Below are 17,926 nucleotides of genomic sequence, written 5' to 3'. Positions count from 1 at the left end.
CCTAGCCTCTTGTTCCTCCTCTTGGTGCCAGTCGCAAAGCCATGAGGCGGGTTGGTGACCTGAGGCCTGCCTTGATTTCTCCTGCTAGCCTTATTGTGACATTGAAACACAGCAGCCAGATTATTGGCTAGGGTTCCATTTTGATCTCACATAACCCGTGTTCTAAAACAGCTGCAATGGTTGCCAGTTCGTTTCCAGGCCCAATTCAAGGTGCTCACATTAGTGTTTAAAGAACTGTACAGCTTAGGCCCCAAACACCCAAAAGACCCCCTTCTTCCTGCAGACCCTCTTGGGGTCCTCTTACTAGTTCCACAAACTTGAGGGTGGTGGCAACCTTGGACAGGGCCTTCTCTGTGGCAGCCCCTAAGTTGTGGAACTCCCCCCCCCCCATTATACAGAATCTGACAAATTCTGAAGACACATCTCTTTACCCTGGTTTTTTACACTTGAGGTGTATGTTTTTGAGACCCACCTTATTTCTGTGTTTGTAAATTGTTTTAAACTGTTTCTAATATTGTGTTTTAATATTGTAACCCACATTGTGACCTTAGGGTGAAGGACATGTAATAAATTATCATCATCAACCCTGGCAGCTCCAGGAAGAGCTGGCCATGTCCCCAGCCTAAAACCCTGGAGGGCCACTGCCAGTCAGTGTAGACTATACTGAACTAAATGGACCAAGAGTCTGACTTGGCAAAGGGCAGCTTCCTGTGTAAACCGGGAGAAAATACAGATTACTTGAGGCACACTTACTTTGACTTACTTATGTTTGGGCATGGGGACAAGTTAAAGATATTTCCCAACGTTGTCCATTCTTTGAAAAATAATATCTGTTTTTTCCCCTCTCTCCTTTTTCTTCAGGGAATGGTTACGTCAGCGCCAGAGCCTCCCCGGGTCTCCTTCCCGTGTCCAATGGCAACAGCCTAGGCAAGGTCATCCCAGCAAAATCGCCGCCACCACCCTCCCACGGCACTCAGCTGGCTGCCAACAACCGCAAACCAGACTTGCGCGTCATCACCTCACAGAGCGGAAAGGGTCTCATGCACCATTTGGTGAGTCCAACTTAGGGCAGAGAAATTCTGTGTGTTTCCAACTTCAGCAGGCTCCTGGGCCTGATCCACCACCCTCCATTTTACTGAAAGGCTGAGCCAAGGAGGAGATACTAGCCCTGACTTTGGTCTGCATGGAAACCTCTTCCCACAATCCTCAGGATATCTTTTTGTCAGTGTTTCGCAAGAACGCATGACGTTTTCGATCATGCTACACTCTTGAGAGCTGGTGACGATTGTAACAACTGTTTAGACTGGCGCTGCAAAAATCCCATAGCTGTGCTTGCAGATAAGTGTATCAAGCAGGGCTGCTACGGCACAATTCTAAGTATGTTTATGCAGAAGCCAGTCCCTCTGAGTTCAATGGGAATTACTGCCTAACAAGCAGAATTCCATCCCGGGTTGGTTAATCAATTGCATCTGCATAAATGTGTGTATCAGAAAGGAAGACTGCCTACCTGGTGTAGAGATGATGAATCTGCCCCTTCTTCTCTCACACACACTCAGAATGCTACTTCTAAAACAAATAAAACTTCTGAAATAAAAAACACACTGCTTAGATATTTTTAAAATACATATTGAGTTGTCTATACATTGATTAAAAAAATTAAGAGCGTGTTTCTAATTTTTTTAAAAACCTGATGGCCAGTTAGTTGGTGACAAGCAGTGAAAGGTTTATTATCTATTAATCTAAGCAATTAATTGATTACATGTTGCAGCGAGAATTCCAAATATACGACACCAGCATGTGTGAAACTGAAAATACCTTTCTGCTCTCCACACATGTGATTCTCGGCAACTTGCATTCAGAGGCATACTGCCTCTGACAGTGGAGCTGTATCATCGCCATCCTAGCTAGTAGCCATTTCCATCTTGGATATTATCTGGCACTCCCAAGCACAGCCTGTTCTTTCTGTGGTGTTCCTCCTATCGTCCCCGTCCCCCCCAATGTTTTCAACCAATATCACACAGCAGACATTTGAACTTCTGGTCTGCCCTGCATGATAGAGAACAGGATGCTCAATTAGTGTTGAAAGTGGCATCAAAATTAAGCATTTTAAACGTAACAATTTCATTTTGGTTTCATTTTTATTCCACACCCCAGACAGAGGATCACTTGGATCTGGTGAGTTTCCATGCTTGCAAGTGTTCTGTGTGTGTGTGTGTGTCTTTGGGTTCTGTTCCCTTTTTAAAAAGAATAATTGTCTTGAAATTGTGAGACAGGGGAATGTAGGGACTTACTAGAGGAAACTCAGTCTGCTTTCAGGCCTCTTCTAGGGTGCCTTGATTGGTCCAGGAAGGTGGGTTGGCAGCCTGCCCTCCCAACAGCTGGCACGACATTAGCAGCTGCATTGAATGGGTATGTGTGCCTGCACGTTGCCTCTCCTGTGTCCTGGAGTGGTGGAATTGCAACTCTAAACCAGGCGAGAATGGAAAATGCCCCCCTCACATGCTGTCACTGGGCCTGCTTAAGCAAGGCCCCCTTTGTCCATCCCATCTGGCTTTAGATATGGGTCTCTTCTGCCTCATTCCTTCAGCTGTCTGTACAACAGCCTTTTCTGTGTGGGGTACTCTGCCCCATCTTTTCTGCTGCTGAGGGGCTACCTTCAAACAGCCCTCCTCCTACCCCTGTTCAGCGTTGTCACTGCATGTGATGCATTTCCCTGCAGATTGTGGGAGTTCCCACCAGGTTGGCAAAAGCTAATCTGGGGTGGTGGTGAGGAATGGTGAGCCTGCTGAGGGAGGTGGGGTGCCACAACAGAGAAGGCCCTCTCACGCCACACATCACCCTCCTCACCCTGGACAACAGCAGCACCCAGAGAACAGTGTGAAGTTGCCTGTTTGGCTCTCAAGTGAGTCCCTGTGGTGAGGCTGGCACCTTCATGAGCTACTTTAATTTGTTCTCTCTCACATTCTGCCTCGAACAGCCACCCAGATATCCCTGGGGATCAGGCTGACCCCATTTGTTTACTTGTCCAGTGGGATTTATATTCTGCTAAATAAAAACAAGCAAACTTCTGAAGCAGTTTACATAAAACAATAAAAGTACCCCCAAAAGATCACACTTAAAAGCAAGTGGGCATAATAAAATCTTATCAACAAAGAGATAACAATCAAACAGTTGAAAAAGGAAAACACCCCAAAGATGAATCATATAAATGCAATAAAATTAGGATTCACTTACAAATGAGCCTCGGATGGAAGCGCAGTCCCCTGATCAATACTTAACTCCCCAGATTGCATGGGGAAAGGGAGTGCCTTGCCTTTGTGTTCATCTGCATGCTCTGTCTGGCTGCTGCTCTGCCCCCCACTTTCTTCTTTCCCCCTATCCCAAGTTTCTTTTCCTGCCTGAATTACATCCTGCTTGTGTTCATGACTGTGTGACTTCTTGTGTTTTTCAAGCAAAAGTGGACTCTGAAATCTAGAGCTCAACAACTTATAGGGGGGAGATGCATTGCAGACTGAGCAAGTCCATAAAGCTTATTCTTATTCTTTTAATGAAGTGTATGTGTGCGTGTTGCATGTGAGGTAGAGAACGTATAGAAATAAAACATATACAAACAATACAAATCCTGAAAACAGTATTAAAACATAAAAACCTAGAATAATGCAGGAAAATAAACCTGCAGCAGAAATAAAATAGACTAATTTTGGAAGGCACGGGCAAAGAGAAAGATCTTTCGACAAATGCCGAAAATTATGCTGGTGCTTGCTCTGCTTCTAAAGAGGGAGCCTTCCTGAGAACTGGTGCCACAATGCTGAGAGCACATGGCTTGAGCCACAGCATGCCTTACCCCAGGGGCAGGTCTACATGACCCAGGGTGGGGTGCAGTAGGAGAGACAGCTTTTCAGATACCCAGGTCCATAATCCTAAGGGGCTGGTAGCAGACTGGCAGCCAGTGCAATTCTTTCCACAGCCGTGTCACATGTTGGTGATAGTTTGCTCCAGAGAGCAACTGTGCAGCCGTGTTCTGCCCTAGCTTCATCTTCTGGACCAAATTCAAGGTCAGCCCCACGTAAAGCACATTGCAGGAATCAAGTCCTGAGGTTACTGGTCCGTGGAACGCTGTTACCAAGCTATCCTTTCCCAGGAATGGTTGTAACTGGTGCACCAGCCGAAGCTGGTGAAAAGCACTCCAGGGCACTACTTCAGTGACCACTTGGGTCAGGAAGGACCCCAAGACTACACACTTGTTCTTCTAGAGGGAGTGCAACCCAATCCAGAACAGGCAACTCACCACTCCCACCCCAGGGCCTCTGCTTTGCCGAGATTCAATTTCAAGTTTATTGGCTTTCATCCAGCTCAGGCACTGGTTCAGGACTGGCTCAGCACCTCCTGGTTCAGATGCTACAGAGAAATAGAGCTGTGTGTCATCAGCTTACTCATGATGCTGTGCTCCAGATCTCTTAATGACCGATCCCAGAGGCCTTGTGTGGATGTTGAATAGCATTGGGGACGCAGTACAAAACAACTCCCAGGGGGCTGAAAGGAGTTGGCCCTGTAGGAATTCCTATTACTAGAATTGTAGAGTTGGAAGGGAACCGAAGGTCATCTAGTCCAACCCCCTGCAATGCAGGAATCTTTCGCCCAATATGGGGCTCAAACCCTCAACCCTGAAATTAAGAATCTCATGCTCTACCAACTGAGCTATCCCAGGTTATTGTTTTTATATTTATTGTTCCTAATATTGTTATTAATCCTACTTCCTACTCACGATGTGGCCAAGGTGGTGGGGAAAACTGCCTCTTGTTCCGGTTCTTCCTTCGTTGACATTCAGGGGTATCCCTTAGGAAACGTGGCAGTTCCTAGGTTGAGACTCTCGTGGAGGCCTGATGGGGCCAGTGGGGACTCCTTCTCCCCTTCAGTGCCCTTTGGGGAGGGTGGTGTTCCTTGCAACTTTTGGCTTGTGGGCTTCTTGGACGAATCCACCTGGCCACCTCAGGAAAGAGGAAGCTGGTCTAGGTAGGCCTTTGGCAGGAGTGGCCATAAGGCCAGCAGATTGCAGCTAGATAATTTCCGGCGATATTACAGCCACTTCCAAGAAAGTTGCATCTGTTTCTCAGCAGATCCTGATAAGGCCTGATTTTTGAAGAGTGAGCAGGTCATTCCCATCCCAGGGTTCTGTTTCGTTGGCTGGGTTTGTTTGTTTTCCTCTTCCCTCCTCATCCCCTTTTTTCCCCTTTTGTGTGGTGTCTTCTTAGATTGTAAGCCTGAGAGGGAGGGACTGTGTTTATTTTTGTTGATATGGAAGCTGCAGAGCCACATAAAAATGCTTCGACTCAGCCGTGGTAGCCAGTCTCTCCATATGCTCTGTTATGAATCTTAAAAGAGCCTGCCTGCGGTCTCCCCATTCCTCCCCACCTCTGCCTCCCACTTGAAGGACCTGATACGACCTTCTGAGCGAAGAAGAGGGCAGGGGAAATCCCCGCAGCTGCACCATGAGGGAATTTGTTCTAAATACCCCTAAGCCTATTGGGTCAGCGATCACATCCCAGGCTATTGTAAGCTGCAGGTGCCTTGCCAGGCTCCTCCAAGCTCAGGGGCTTAATGCTTATCTTCAGCATCATCTTGACTCTGTAATTGGGAGTCAAGGGGTGCTTCAGGGTGGCACAAGCACTGCCAGCACCTTCTTCCTTCATCTTGAAAGCCCCAGCAGTAAAAGGGCATAGCTCAGTGGCAGAGTTTCTGCCTTGCACACAGAATGTCCCGGGTTCAATTTCGGCATTTCCAGGTAGGACTGGGAAAGACCCCTGCCTGAAACTTGCCACTGCCAGTCAGTGTGGGCAATACTGAGCTAGATGGGACAGTGGGTCTGACTCAGGATAAGGCAGCTTCCTGTGGGGTAATGGTTAGAGTGTTGGACTAGACCCTGGTAGAGATCAGCGTTCGAATCTCCCACTTAGCCAAGAAGCTCACTGGGTGACCTTGGGCCAGGGTCTCTCGGCCTAGCCTACCTCACAGGGTTGTCCTGAGGACAAAATAGGGAGGAAGAGAACCGTGTACTCCTCCTTGAGCTCTTTGGAGGGAAAGCTGGGATATAAATGTAATTAAATAATAACAAAATTATATCAGCTCCACCACCCAGTATATTCAAATTGATTGAATAAAGCAAAAGGGTTTCACAGGCCTGGCTTGTACCTCTGTGACGTTATACCCTTTTCAAATACTTCCTTAAAGTGGCTGTGTCGCTTTGGCTCCAAGCGTATATTGCCTCCTTCCATATATTTTGACCTCCTTTCTCTTTCTCTCTCCCTCTCTTTCCCTCTTCTTCCTTTTCCCAGCAAAACACGCAGAGGCTGATGGTCTCCCAGGCGACTCATTCTCTGACCACACCGGTTGTTTCGGTGGCGACTCCAAGCCTCCTGACCCAAGGCTTGCCCTTCTCAGCGATGCCGACAGCGTACAACACAGGTGAGCCCGCTGCATAGGCCAGCACGTGAAACACAGCAGGAGGGAACTCTCCTGCACACCCTTCTGCTTCCAAAGCAGTCCTGCGGAAAACAGACGGCAACCCACTAGGGGCTAGCTGTGTGTTAAATTCACGGGGTGCAAGCCAGACTGATGAACATCTGGAGATCCCGCCACCCTCGAAGCAGACAGAGCAAGCTGGAAGGGGCTGCAACCAAGCACAGGAAGCCCATAGCCACTAGCTGCCTCTCTCTGGTCCTTAGTTATTGATCTATACCACCCTTCATCAACCTGATGCTTCCCAGATGTTCTGGACTAAAAACCCCTTAAGCCCCAGCCAGCAAATTGATAAGAGCACAGTTGTGCTCGCTGAGTCTGATGGGAGTTGTAGTCCAAAAACATTTTTTAAATCTGCCAGGGACCAGGTTGGCAAAGGCTGGTTTAATTTGACCTATTTTCTTTACAAATGAAAAGCAGTGGGACAGGAAAAGTAACTGCTCAGTGGAGAGAACTATGTGGACGAGAACCCTGTTGTATTTTGGAGCATAGCTCAGTGGCAGAGCAGGTGTTTTGCATGCAGAAGGTCCCATCTTCAATCCCTGGGCTCTCTGGGCAGGACTGGGAGAGAGAGACTCGTACCTGAGACCCCTGAAGAGCCACTGCCAGTCAGCGCAGACAGTAATGAGCTAGGTGGACCCAATTAGCTGACTCAGTACAATAGGGCAGCTTCCTATGTTCCAGCATTCTTGCGTGATTGTGGGGTTAGAGGGGATGGTTTCAGAAACCAGGACTAGAAGCCTGAAGCTGACGCACAAAATGAGAGGGAGCCGCTCTTAAGGAGCAGCTCTGATGCTGAGGAATGGAATGAGGTGCGAGGTCAAACACACCCATCTTAATTAGCAGACGGAGCTGACACCTGTCTGCTCAGAAGCGATGCCTTTCTCGGGGTGACGGCAAATCATCCTGAGGTGTGTGAGAGCAGTTGGGCTGTGGGGCTCAGTATATTGCAAATAGAGACGCCCCTTTGAAACATTATAATTACGGGGCTGAAGCGCAGCATTGGCCATGGCCTGCTAGCCAAAATGGGTGCCTAGAAGATGACACACAAGCCCAAGAACTACTTTCTCCAACGTGGCTGCTGTTTCTATTATGGTACTGCAGCCTTCACCAACTTGGAGCTCTCCAGTTGGTTCGGACTACGACTCCCATTAGCCTCAGCCAGGAGCCCAGAACTGCCATGCTGCCTCGGGCTGATGGGAGTTGGAGTCCAAAGCAGCTGGGCTGCCTGTGTGTTTGTCATCCCAAACACCTGGAGAACAGCATGCTGGTGAATACTGCCATTTTCTCTGGCTGTTGCTTCAAGCTTTTTTCTCTCTCTTTCCCTGCATGGCTGATAATGTTCATATAGGAACACATGTGTGCATTGGTTATAGTTTGCAATGCAGGGTGTTTGCTTTAAGACTGTCGGCTGTTCTCTCTCTCCGTCGCCCACGCTGGCCCTTCTCCTCTGATGGGCTGGCAGGCAGAGGTGGATAAGATGCCTGGCGTGATGCAGAGCATTGAAACCTGACCTCCAGGGCAACTAGAAACCATCCACAGCCACCTCTCTGCCTTGAGACATCAGCAGGCCTTGTTTGCTCAGTAACTGATGAGCATACCTTCAAAAACCTGATTTTGAAAAACAAAGCAGCTGAGATTCTTCAGAAGTAAAATCGGATGGCCCCCTTTCCTGTCTTCGACACACTAACTCCTGCTTTGCTTCTGTCGCCTTTTCAAGCGCAGAAGGTGCTCCCTCCCATCTCGCTGATCCTTGCTGTGTAAGAGAATCTCGCAGATCCCATCCAGCCTATTGCACCCTATTGTCCGGGCAGGGTGGGTGGCAGGCAGGTCGCCTCAGAATTTCCCAGCAAAGGCTTTGGCAGCTGTTCACGCTTTGCTCTCAAGCAGTTTTGACAGCTGAGGAGGGGAGGGGTGGCAGAAACTGCAGACACCCTAAGCAAGAATGGGACAGTGCAGCCAAGCAGACGGGTGGGGGGATGGACGGACAGACAGGACAGGACGGGACACCCGGCATTCAGGTTGCATTGTGTTCACATCACACCCAGAAAGGCATCTCAGCAGAACTGCCTCCAGGGAATCCTGATGGGAGCTTGACAGCTCCTTGAGAGGCAAGTGAATTTTCCCCTTCTTCAAATATTTGAGGCATTGTCTCTTGGGGTTTGATTGCAACCCCAAGAGGGTTCCCCTCCTCTCCTTGTCATGGGAGTTTCACACAAGGAAGACAGAGACCCGTTTTTCAAAGCACAAAAAGCTTTTTTAATTGTAATAAACTTTGGGTGTTGAAACCAACATGAAGCGGAATTACAACAGCAGGTCTAAGAAGCGCTGGTGCCTCTTCCCACCCCAAAACACTGGGGGGGGGTATCATTTAGTGTGGGGGGGGGAAATCATGCAGAAAAACAGGCCCAAACCTTATTGTTTCCCCAGCCCTGAGCACTGCAGTTTTCTGCTGACGGTCTGGGCGATTCAGGATGGTGTGTTCTCAGACAACCTTGGCCTGTTCAGCCTTGATAACTCTCCTTGATTTTCATGTGAGATAGTTAGCACACTTTTCAGTCCTGTCGTGCTGAACTGTGTGGGTTGTGCCATTTGTTGTCATATTACCTACACTGACTGGCAGTGGCTGCCCATGGTTTGGCCAGCCCCACCTAGAGATGCCAGCGGTGATGATGCTGAGGAGTGTGATAATCCATTTCCTGCCCTTCACCCTAAAGTCCCAGGGTGGGTTACGATATTAAAACACAACATTAAAAAAAGAAGTTTAAAACTACTTAGAGCCACAGAAATAAAGCGGGGTCTAGAAATAACACCTCTCAGGTGCCAAAGGCCAGCATAAAGAGGGGCGTCTTCAGCATTCAATGGAAGCTGTTAAGGGAGGGTGTCAGGCTCACCCCGGTGGGGAGTTCCAGATCTTAGGCGCTGCTCCAGAAATGGCCATCTCCCAGGTCATCTCCATCCTGAACATCTAAGGGCAGTGGAACAACCCACTGACCTTAGCACCCTAGAGGATCTGGAGAGGAGGAGGAGGTCTCGCTGATATTTAGGGCCTGAGTCATTTAGGGCTTTAAACACTTACATGAGCATCTTGAATTGGCCCCGGAAACGAGCCAGGAACCTGGGTTATACACAGTCCATAGTGAGAGAAGTGCACACTTTATTTAAAATAAATAAATAACCCACTGTATCAGCCAGGTTTTTCCCCCAGCATCTACATAATTCTGTAACTAAGCTTCCCACCTTCATCTTCATTCTTACCTTTATCCCCTCCCCTGTTGTCCAAGTTGCCTTTGTCAACCTGCTAGTCGCTTTGGACCAGAACACTCCCATCAACTCCAGCCAGCACAGCTGCTTTGGACGCCCGACTTTCATCAGTCCCAGCCATATGATGCTGCCACTGGATGGAAGCCTGGTCGTGATGACTGGGGCTGATGGGAGTTGTAGTGCAAAACACCTGGAGGGCACCAGGTCGGGACAGTTGTTCTTGCACTCCCCTCTTTATCTCTTTTTGTTCTTATAAAATCTCTGCAGGCTACCGCTGCACACTCTGCTACTTTTAACACGACCACCAACAGAACTTTCTAATTTGCGTATTGTTTGTAGCTGTAGATCTGTATCCTCCAAGCGTATCTGTTTAGTAGACAAAGTATCCATTCTTCCTCTGTGTTTAAGCAACTGATTAATGGCAGAGGTTCAACTGCATCTCGTAACCAAACCAACCTGCCAACTCTCACTCTTTGTTATATTCCAAGTGAGGTGTGGCTGGTTATATATAAATGCAATGAACGAATTTGCAATTTAAAATACACTTCCTGGACTTCCGGGTTGGCGCCATTGTTTAATGGCGGATTCCCTCCGAGCTCCGGAGGGAATCGGCTCCGTAGCGTCTGGGTCTGGCCGCTGCGGCGAAGCGGGGACCCTTAAAATCACAGGCGCGGATGCCTGTGAACACAGAGACTCGGCGGGCACCATTTGCGCCCCCCCAATCCGCGCCGGAGCCTTTTTAAAGGCTTCGGAACGGAGGCAGGGTGAGGCGTGGTGCTGAGAGTACTCCCTCGCCTACGGAGTGAAGCCGCAAGCCATAGACAGAGAGCGCCAACTTCTTCCAAGACCGACTGGACTCTAAAATATAAACCCGTGAGTAATACGGAGATTGGAACGTTAAAAAACTTAATTCTGGATTTGGAACGAGCGGGAAGGGGCTAAAAAGGAAGTCACCCCCCCTCTTTGTAAACAATTTAAAGCAAAGGACTGGGCAACTAAGGTCGAGAGAACCTGTTTTTTAGTGAAAAGATCTTGATTTCACGGTTTTGACACTATAAGGATTTACTGGAGGATAGAAAGAATTTGGGGACTGAAATTTCACCCCCCCCCCCCGAGACCCGGGAACGTCCTAAGAGAAAGTCTGTTGCATGGAAGATTTTGACAGCTGTCAAGAGAGCTGCGAGTCAGCTAGTTGCCAGCTGGAAAAAGAGAACATTGTTTCTGCTGTTTTTGTTGTTTTATTTGAAAATAACGAGGGCTGATACAAATTAACTGGACTTTTGGCTTTGAGCTGAAAGGAATATTAAGGAACTAAAATCCCCCTAGAGGGGTAATAGGGATACTACATTACAAAAATGGCTGGAGTACGTAAATTTCAAGCAGAATTGGATAGAACACTCGCTCTCTTGGGAAACTTGAAAGATGAATACAATGTTATGTCTACAAAGATATCACTACTACACTGGACAGTGAACAACAGTTTTGAGTCTGATAAGGACTTGAAACAGGAAGTCTACTTAACTGAACAAGTAAATGAAACTGAAAGTGCAGAAATGATGGAGCAAGGTGCTGTCTTTGAAGAAAATGAAGGAGAAGCAGGAGATGTGCAGGAGTTAAAGGAGAGTTACAATATGAGGCCTGACATGATGATAAAAAAGGACAATAAAAATTGGATGTGGAAAGCCTGGTCTGAATGGGAGATTATAAATCTGCGGAAGGTGAAAGCTGGAGCCTTGGGGACATCTGGATCTGTAAGAAATTTGAAACAAGAGTTGGAGCCCCCCATAGGCTTTGCGTTCAAGTATGGAAGACTGGCTGGAAGCAACAAGGATTCTGCTGGGCCGGAGCCCCTCCGAGACTTGGGGTTTAACATTAAGGACCATCAAAGAGACCGGCAGAAAGGAACTGAGAGAGATAAAAGGGCCTCGGACGTGAGGTCTCCAGGCTAAATAAATAACATAAAGACTGATGGACATTGGTTGGGGACTGGAACCGGGAAAAAGGGCGGGTGGAGGTTGGGAATCCAAAGGGTACATAAGGATAATTCGTTTTTCTTTTCATTTTTAATTAGTGGTAAGGAAATTGGGTAAATCGTGGAAGGGAAATTTTGGTCGACTTTAGGAAAAAGGTTTAAGATCAATTAATGAGGTATAAGTATTGATGTGTGTTTTTAATAAGGTAAAATTGGTTTCTTCTTTTTTAAATTAATTGAAAATAAGATTGTAAAAAATAAATGGAGGAAATGGAAAAAAGAAGCAAAGTAAAATAATGGTATGTTAGAATAAATGTATAAATTAAGGTAAAGAAATAAGTTAAGGACTTGCTGAACTGATAATTTAAATGGGAATACAAGAAGGGGAGGTGTGAGGAGGTCTGAGAAATAAGGTTAAGAACAATAAGTATGAATAATTTTATGTGTTTCTTTTCTATTTTTTCTTTTTTTGTTGTTTATGTATTTTTGTATCTTTCTTTTGTTTTGTTTATTTTTTGTTCTTGTTTAATTCTTGAAAATGCTAATAAATATTTAATGTTAAAATACACTTCCTGTGCTGCATAATCTTGCAGTTAATACTTCCTACCTTTTGTTTGATGGGAGCCATGTCACTACTAGACCTCTAGGAACATTTTGACTCATTGGGCTTGTTTGTGGTCACAGGCAACTGTGACAAAATGCTCATGGAGTGCACACGGTGTGCTGCTCTTCAGCCTGTGGTGATCCAGCTGTGTTGCTTTTAGAGCAGGTTGGGAAATTAGCAGGTTGCTAATACTCCTAAATGTTCCCCGAAAATGGATTCCTGCACATACTCTGCTTGTGAAGCTGCCAGGGGCAGTTGGCTGCTCACAGAAGACAAACGCGGGACTCAAGGAAGCCTTGATCTGGACCAACAGCAAGGCAGTTTCCTACCTTGTTCATGGATACGTTGTCCTCTGCACATGACCCCCCTCGTCATCACAGCTGGAGGGGGGAACTGTGATATGCAGGCTTCTTTGGCAGCAATCCTGCATCCAGATGGTCACATGACCAGGTCCTCAGCAGCCCACCTCCCTCCCCTCTCAACCTTAAGCAAAGTGTGTCTATTTTTCCATTCTAATGTTAGCAATGGGCATGGGCATAGGGTGCCATCTTGTGGTAGGTAATTTTATAAACCTTGCTCATGCCTTCCCTTCAGTAGTGTGTTCATTTGCATTTGCTAGATCTGATGAACTGGGCTTCTGGTACACTTAACAGGCTCTCTGTCAGTACAATGTCTGGGTGTTTTTTGGCGCAGGGTTTGGGACAGCCTTGCCTTCCAAGGGGCCCCTTTTCCAAATGCCGGTGTGTCTGAGGCTGGTCTGGAGGGATCAGAGACTTGCTCCATTGGCATTTTAATGGGAGCCTACCGAATTTCCCCTTCTTGAAACAACTTGCCAACCGAAATGCCACTGACCTTTGAAATTTGCACTCTGCTGAATCTTGCAGTGCAGTTTTGTAAATGGAAAAAGTGTACAAAAATGCGTTCTTGTGGGGAAGGCATGCACAAAAATATGTATATTTATGAAAATAACCTGCAAGAAAATACTGCAATCTTTGCAATTCAGGGGGTTGGACTAGAGGATCCTTGGGTCCCTTCCAACTCTATGATTCTATGATTCTGTAGGAATACATCGTACTAGGGGAAATTGCTTGCAAAGGCCCTACTGGTGTGTCTTCGGCTTTTGAAACCTTGTCCCCCTTTTCTTTTCAGACTACCAGTTGACCAGTGCAGATCTCTCATCCCTCTCATCGTTCAGTTCACCCACTGGTCTGTCTCTGAGCAACATTTCTGCTTGGCAGCAGCAACAGCAGCAGCAACAACAGCAGCAGCAGCAACAACAGCAGCAGCAGCAGCAGCAACAACAGCAGCAGCAGCAGCAACAACAGCAACAGCATCTGGTTCCTGTATCACTAAGTAACTTAATGTAAGTACATTGCAATAATCCACCCCTGTTGCAAAATAGGGCAGAATAGTGGCATGGCCAATGTGTATGCGTTAAAGGTAAAGGTAAAGGTACCCCTGCCCGTACGGGCCAGTCGTGTCCGACTGGGGTTGCGCGCCCATCTCGCTTAAGAAGCCGGGGGCCAGCGCTGTCCGGAGACACTTCTGGGTCACGTGGCCAGCGTGACGAAGCTGCTCTGGCAAGCCTGCACCAGCGCAGCACACGGAAACGCCGTTTACCTTCCCGCTATAAAGCGGTACCTATTTATCTACTTGCACTTAAGAGTGCTTTCGAACTGCTAGGTGGGCAGGAGCTGGGACCGAACGACAGGAGCTCACCCCGCCGCGGGGATTCGAACCGTCGACCATATGATCGGCAAGTCCTAGGCGCTGAGGTTTTACCCACAGCGCCACCCACATCCCCAGACGTTGCGTTACATGTGTGCAAACAGATAACAGAGTGTGCATATAGGCTACACACAGTCACCATACACGCACATTCAGCACACACCCTGACCAAACATACAGGCGCGGAGGACTCAATGTCTTTCTTTCTCTCCCTCAAGAGAGTCTAAAGGGTTGGAGAGACAAGACCAGTAAGGCTCCATTTGACCCCTAGGCCTGAGGTTCCCCACCCCTGAGATAAACCATCCTCTCTGTCCCTTTGAGATTTTCCTTTGAGACCTTGCTTTCTTCATGCATGCTTTTGCTGCCATCTCGTCTCCTCCCTGCCTTTCCACTGCTGGGCAGTGATGTAGATTTTTACAGCAGCAATAGCAGTCATAGAATCGATAGCATCTTGTCCTGAGAGATGTGAGGAAACAGGTAAGGAAAGTCACTGGAGGAGGAAGGATGCTAAATTATTCCAGTGAATTGCAAACAGCATGTGGAAACAGATAACTTTTTAACAGGACGTCCCCAACCTGGTGCCCTCTATGTTTTGGACTACAGTTCCCCTCAGCCACAGCATCATCCAGCCATACTGGCTGGGGCTGATGGGAGTTGTGATCCAAAACATATAGAGTATGCCTGAAGAGGGACATAGCAGTAAAGGTTGGGGCAAAGCTTCAGCCCTCCTGCAACACATTTTGCCATTCTAGCATAAGTGATGCACAAATAGAGGCAAATTGCCACAATTCAGGCAGGTCGGCAGAATTCAGAATGTAGAATTCTGTCTTGCTTTTTGAGTGCATATGCAGCTCTGCCCTCAAAGCTCCCCACTTACGATAAAACCTCTGAATTTCTCCCCAGTGTGCAGTGTTTGAGTCAAACAAGATTGGTGTGTGCCATGTCAGCAAAATGGATGGTGTGTGTATGTGTAGAGGGTGGCTGAGCCCAAGCAATACTACCATGAGGTGGAACGTGGGTCAGAACATTCCCGCCACTTGCAAGACTGTGATCCAAAGTTACGTGATCTAATTGGAACACAGATTTTGCAATTGCTTGTTTCAAGAACTAGACTTTTTTGTGGGGCAGGGTAGAAACTATATCCTGGTCTACAGTTACCAAAAAATGTCAGTGCTGAGCTCTGCTTTCTGTCCCAGAGCATCCTTCAGCCATGATCTCTCCTCAGTTACATGTTGTGCTGCTGGCAGAAATTTCTTGACGGACGGCTTGGGGGAACTGACATGAATCTGTCACTGGAGCAAACAACCCAACCGGTCACCGCCTCAACTTCCGACCTGCGAGAGGCCAAGGGCTGGTTGGTTACATAAGCAAGGCCAGCCAAATGACTCTGTGTTGACTGAATCTAGTGGAAGAGGCGCCTCTTTTGCCCCAGGAGCTCTGCAGCTCATTTGCAAAGCCCAGAGCTCAGCAGCAGAGGACAGTCTCTCCCTCAGAAGGTCCAAGGTTCCCTTGCTGGTATCTCCCAACAAAAGGGACCTCAGTTCTAGGCAAAGGACCCCTTGAAGAGCCCCAAGAATCCAGAGCCAGATGGACCCAGGGCCTGATGCAGTTGAAGACAACTCTCTGAATGCTGACATTTTCAAGGTGCTAGACCACCTGCTTTGCATTTGTTTCTCCTTGCAAATTTATAGAGAGAGAGTACACCAGACATGTAAAATAACCTGCAGCTGAACAGATCATAAGAATGCCAAATTAAAAAGTATATACGCTAAGACATTGAGAGTCCCTTGTTGGCTCCAGGAAATTTATGTGGGCATCTCTGGTCTCACTTGCAGGTCTCGCTATCCAAACACAATGCATTCTCAGGAAATGGTTTGTTAAGCAAGCATTTGCATAACGAAGATTTCCATTGATTCCTATAGAGAGATTTCTAATGTGTTCCTGACCACAGAATTTCAACCCCCAGAATAATGAAAAAACTTGGGGAAACCTTCCAAAACCTTGCAAAAGGGCGAACAAGGAATGGGGGGGGGGAAATGCTCTCTCCTCCTTCCTCTTCCCCTCCCTCCCTCCCTCCCTCCCTCCCTTCTACCATGGTTTCTGGCAAAATGACTGCCACAAACCACAAAAAATACGGGTTGTTTAAGGCTGCTTATTTGTTTACAGTCCTACATGCAGGTCCAGCTGTTTGGCTGTCTGAATCTGCGGTGTGTATAGCAAGGTGTGGGTACTAATTCCTCGTGTCTGGATAAGTCAGTTTTTGTATAACGAGCATTTGGATAGTGGGACCTGCGTGTAACACTAAACCAAAGCATAGCGTTACATGTTAGTGTTCACCACACCTGGTAGTAGGCAGGGCCAGGGGAATTCTAAAAAAGTCCAAAAGAAGAAAATAAGTTTTTTCATGTGCTTTTCTTCGGCTGCTGTTTGCTCCTCCCCCAAATAATTTCTCAGTCAGCCTCTAGCTCTTTCCGTACTCAGACTTGCAGTTCTCACTTAGTTGCTCTTTTTTCCCTTCACTCTCTCCTTTTTAAATGCACTTCTCTGTAAATGACTGCTCGCTGTGGGTTTCCCACCCTATCTTTTCTTTTTTGAAGCTGCCCCTTGCAAATCAACCCCAAAGGTCCACACTCCCCCTGTAGGTGGTCCCAGCCTTGGGGCATTCAGGAAAAGGTGTGAAATCAAACTAGGAGATCTCAGGTCCCGGCCTCCCAGGCCTCTTATTTCCAAATCAGTGAAGTTTGGAATGGTTCGTTCCGCCATCTTGATTCAAAATGGCGCCCATAGATGAAAACTACCTCCTCCGTCTCAGGAACCTTCAACTTTTTATGTGTGTGTATGATGTTGTATTGTGTTTTTACTATTTTTTGTTGGGAGCCGCCAACAGAGAACAGGTGGACAGTCCCGTTTCCAAAACATATGCTGGATAAATAAATGAGCCCCTGTGTGCCTGTCTTCCCCCCCCCCCCTGCAGACAAGGAACCCACCTTTCCCACGCCAGCACCTTGACCGTCAACACCAACCCCAACATCAGTATCAAGTCGGAGCCTGTTTCACCCAACCGGGAACGCAACACGGCCACCCCGCTCTCCTCCTTCCCTCACCAGGCCCGGCATGAGCCTACGGGACGTTCCCCCGTCGACAGCCTCAGCAGCAACGCCAGCTCCTACGAGGGCAACGAGCGGGAAGATCAGTCCCGGGCCGACTTTGGCTCCTCTCTCGGCCTCCTGAGACCCACCGCCGAGGCCGAGGGGGAGAACCCGTCCGTGAAGCGCATGCGGTTGGACGCTTGGGTGACATAACTGCCTCCCCCGGTGGCCCAGCGCCCTCCGTCAGAGCTGGTTTCCGCTCTCCTGCGTGTGTGTCTGGGGGGGCGGGGGAGGCAGTGGTTGGGGAGGTGGGGGGGACGAGGAGGGGAGGTGTGGGAGGGGGGAGGCACAGGGTGGGCCGGGTGGGTGGGAGGGGGGCTTATTATAAACTGCCTGAGAAATAGCTTTAGGATTTTGTAGGCGTCCGTTCTAGCGACATTATGCAGTACATTTAAAAAAAAAAAAGGCTCTTGAGGACCGTTTTGAGAGCCACTCAAAAGTATGACTATATAAACCCCCTCACTGGTCACCAAACTCTCTCCCGGCCCTGGGTCCCACCTGACACAGCCCCTCGTGCGAATGCCAGCCCTGGGCTAGGCCGAGGCTGGTGAAAGGAAACGTCTAGGGTGGGAGGGGGTGGGAAGGGTGGGGTATCTTGGGTGGCAGATGGGGCGAGGCTTGGCAGGCTGCCATTTATTTGTCTATGGCTGGTCCTAACGTAGAGACGAGAGAGAGAAGAGTGCCTTTGGAAAG

At 48.0% G+C, this 17,926-nt stretch overlaps 1 protein-coding gene across 7 annotated transcripts in view; it reads left to right on the top strand.

The window, feature by feature from the left end:
- MEF2D (myocyte enhancer factor 2D) overlaps positions 1 to 17,475 on the top strand; it is a 141,651-nt gene extending 124,176 nt beyond the window's left edge. For 4 of the 7 annotated variants that reach the window (XM_053370095.1, XM_053370094.1, XM_053370096.1 and 1 more), the window contains 5 exons: positions 862 to 1,052; positions 2,155 to 2,175; positions 6,333 to 6,462; positions 13,506 to 13,719; positions 17,059 to 17,475. In XM_053370095.1, the coding sequence (XP_053226070.1) occupies positions 862 to 1,052; positions 2,155 to 2,175; positions 6,333 to 6,462; positions 13,506 to 13,719; positions 17,059 to 17,386 (884 nt within the window). In that variant the 3' untranslated portion in view covers positions 17,387 to 17,475. The remainder of the gene's footprint in view (positions 1 to 861; positions 1,053 to 2,154; positions 2,176 to 6,332; positions 6,463 to 13,505; positions 13,720 to 17,058) is intronic. The other 3 variants (XM_053370099.1, XM_053370098.1, XM_053370097.1) reach the window with 1 other exon arrangement.
- Positions 17,476 to 17,926: the final 451 nt, after the last annotated feature.

The sequence above is a fragment of the Podarcis raffonei genome, chromosome 16 (genome assembly GCF_027172205.1).
Source record: "Podarcis raffonei isolate rPodRaf1 chromosome 16, rPodRaf1.pri, whole genome shotgun sequence".
Classification (NCBI taxonomy): Eukaryota; Metazoa; Chordata; class Lepidosauria; order Squamata; family Lacertidae; genus Podarcis; species Podarcis raffonei.
This window is presented reverse-complemented; position numbering and strand designations above follow the sequence as displayed.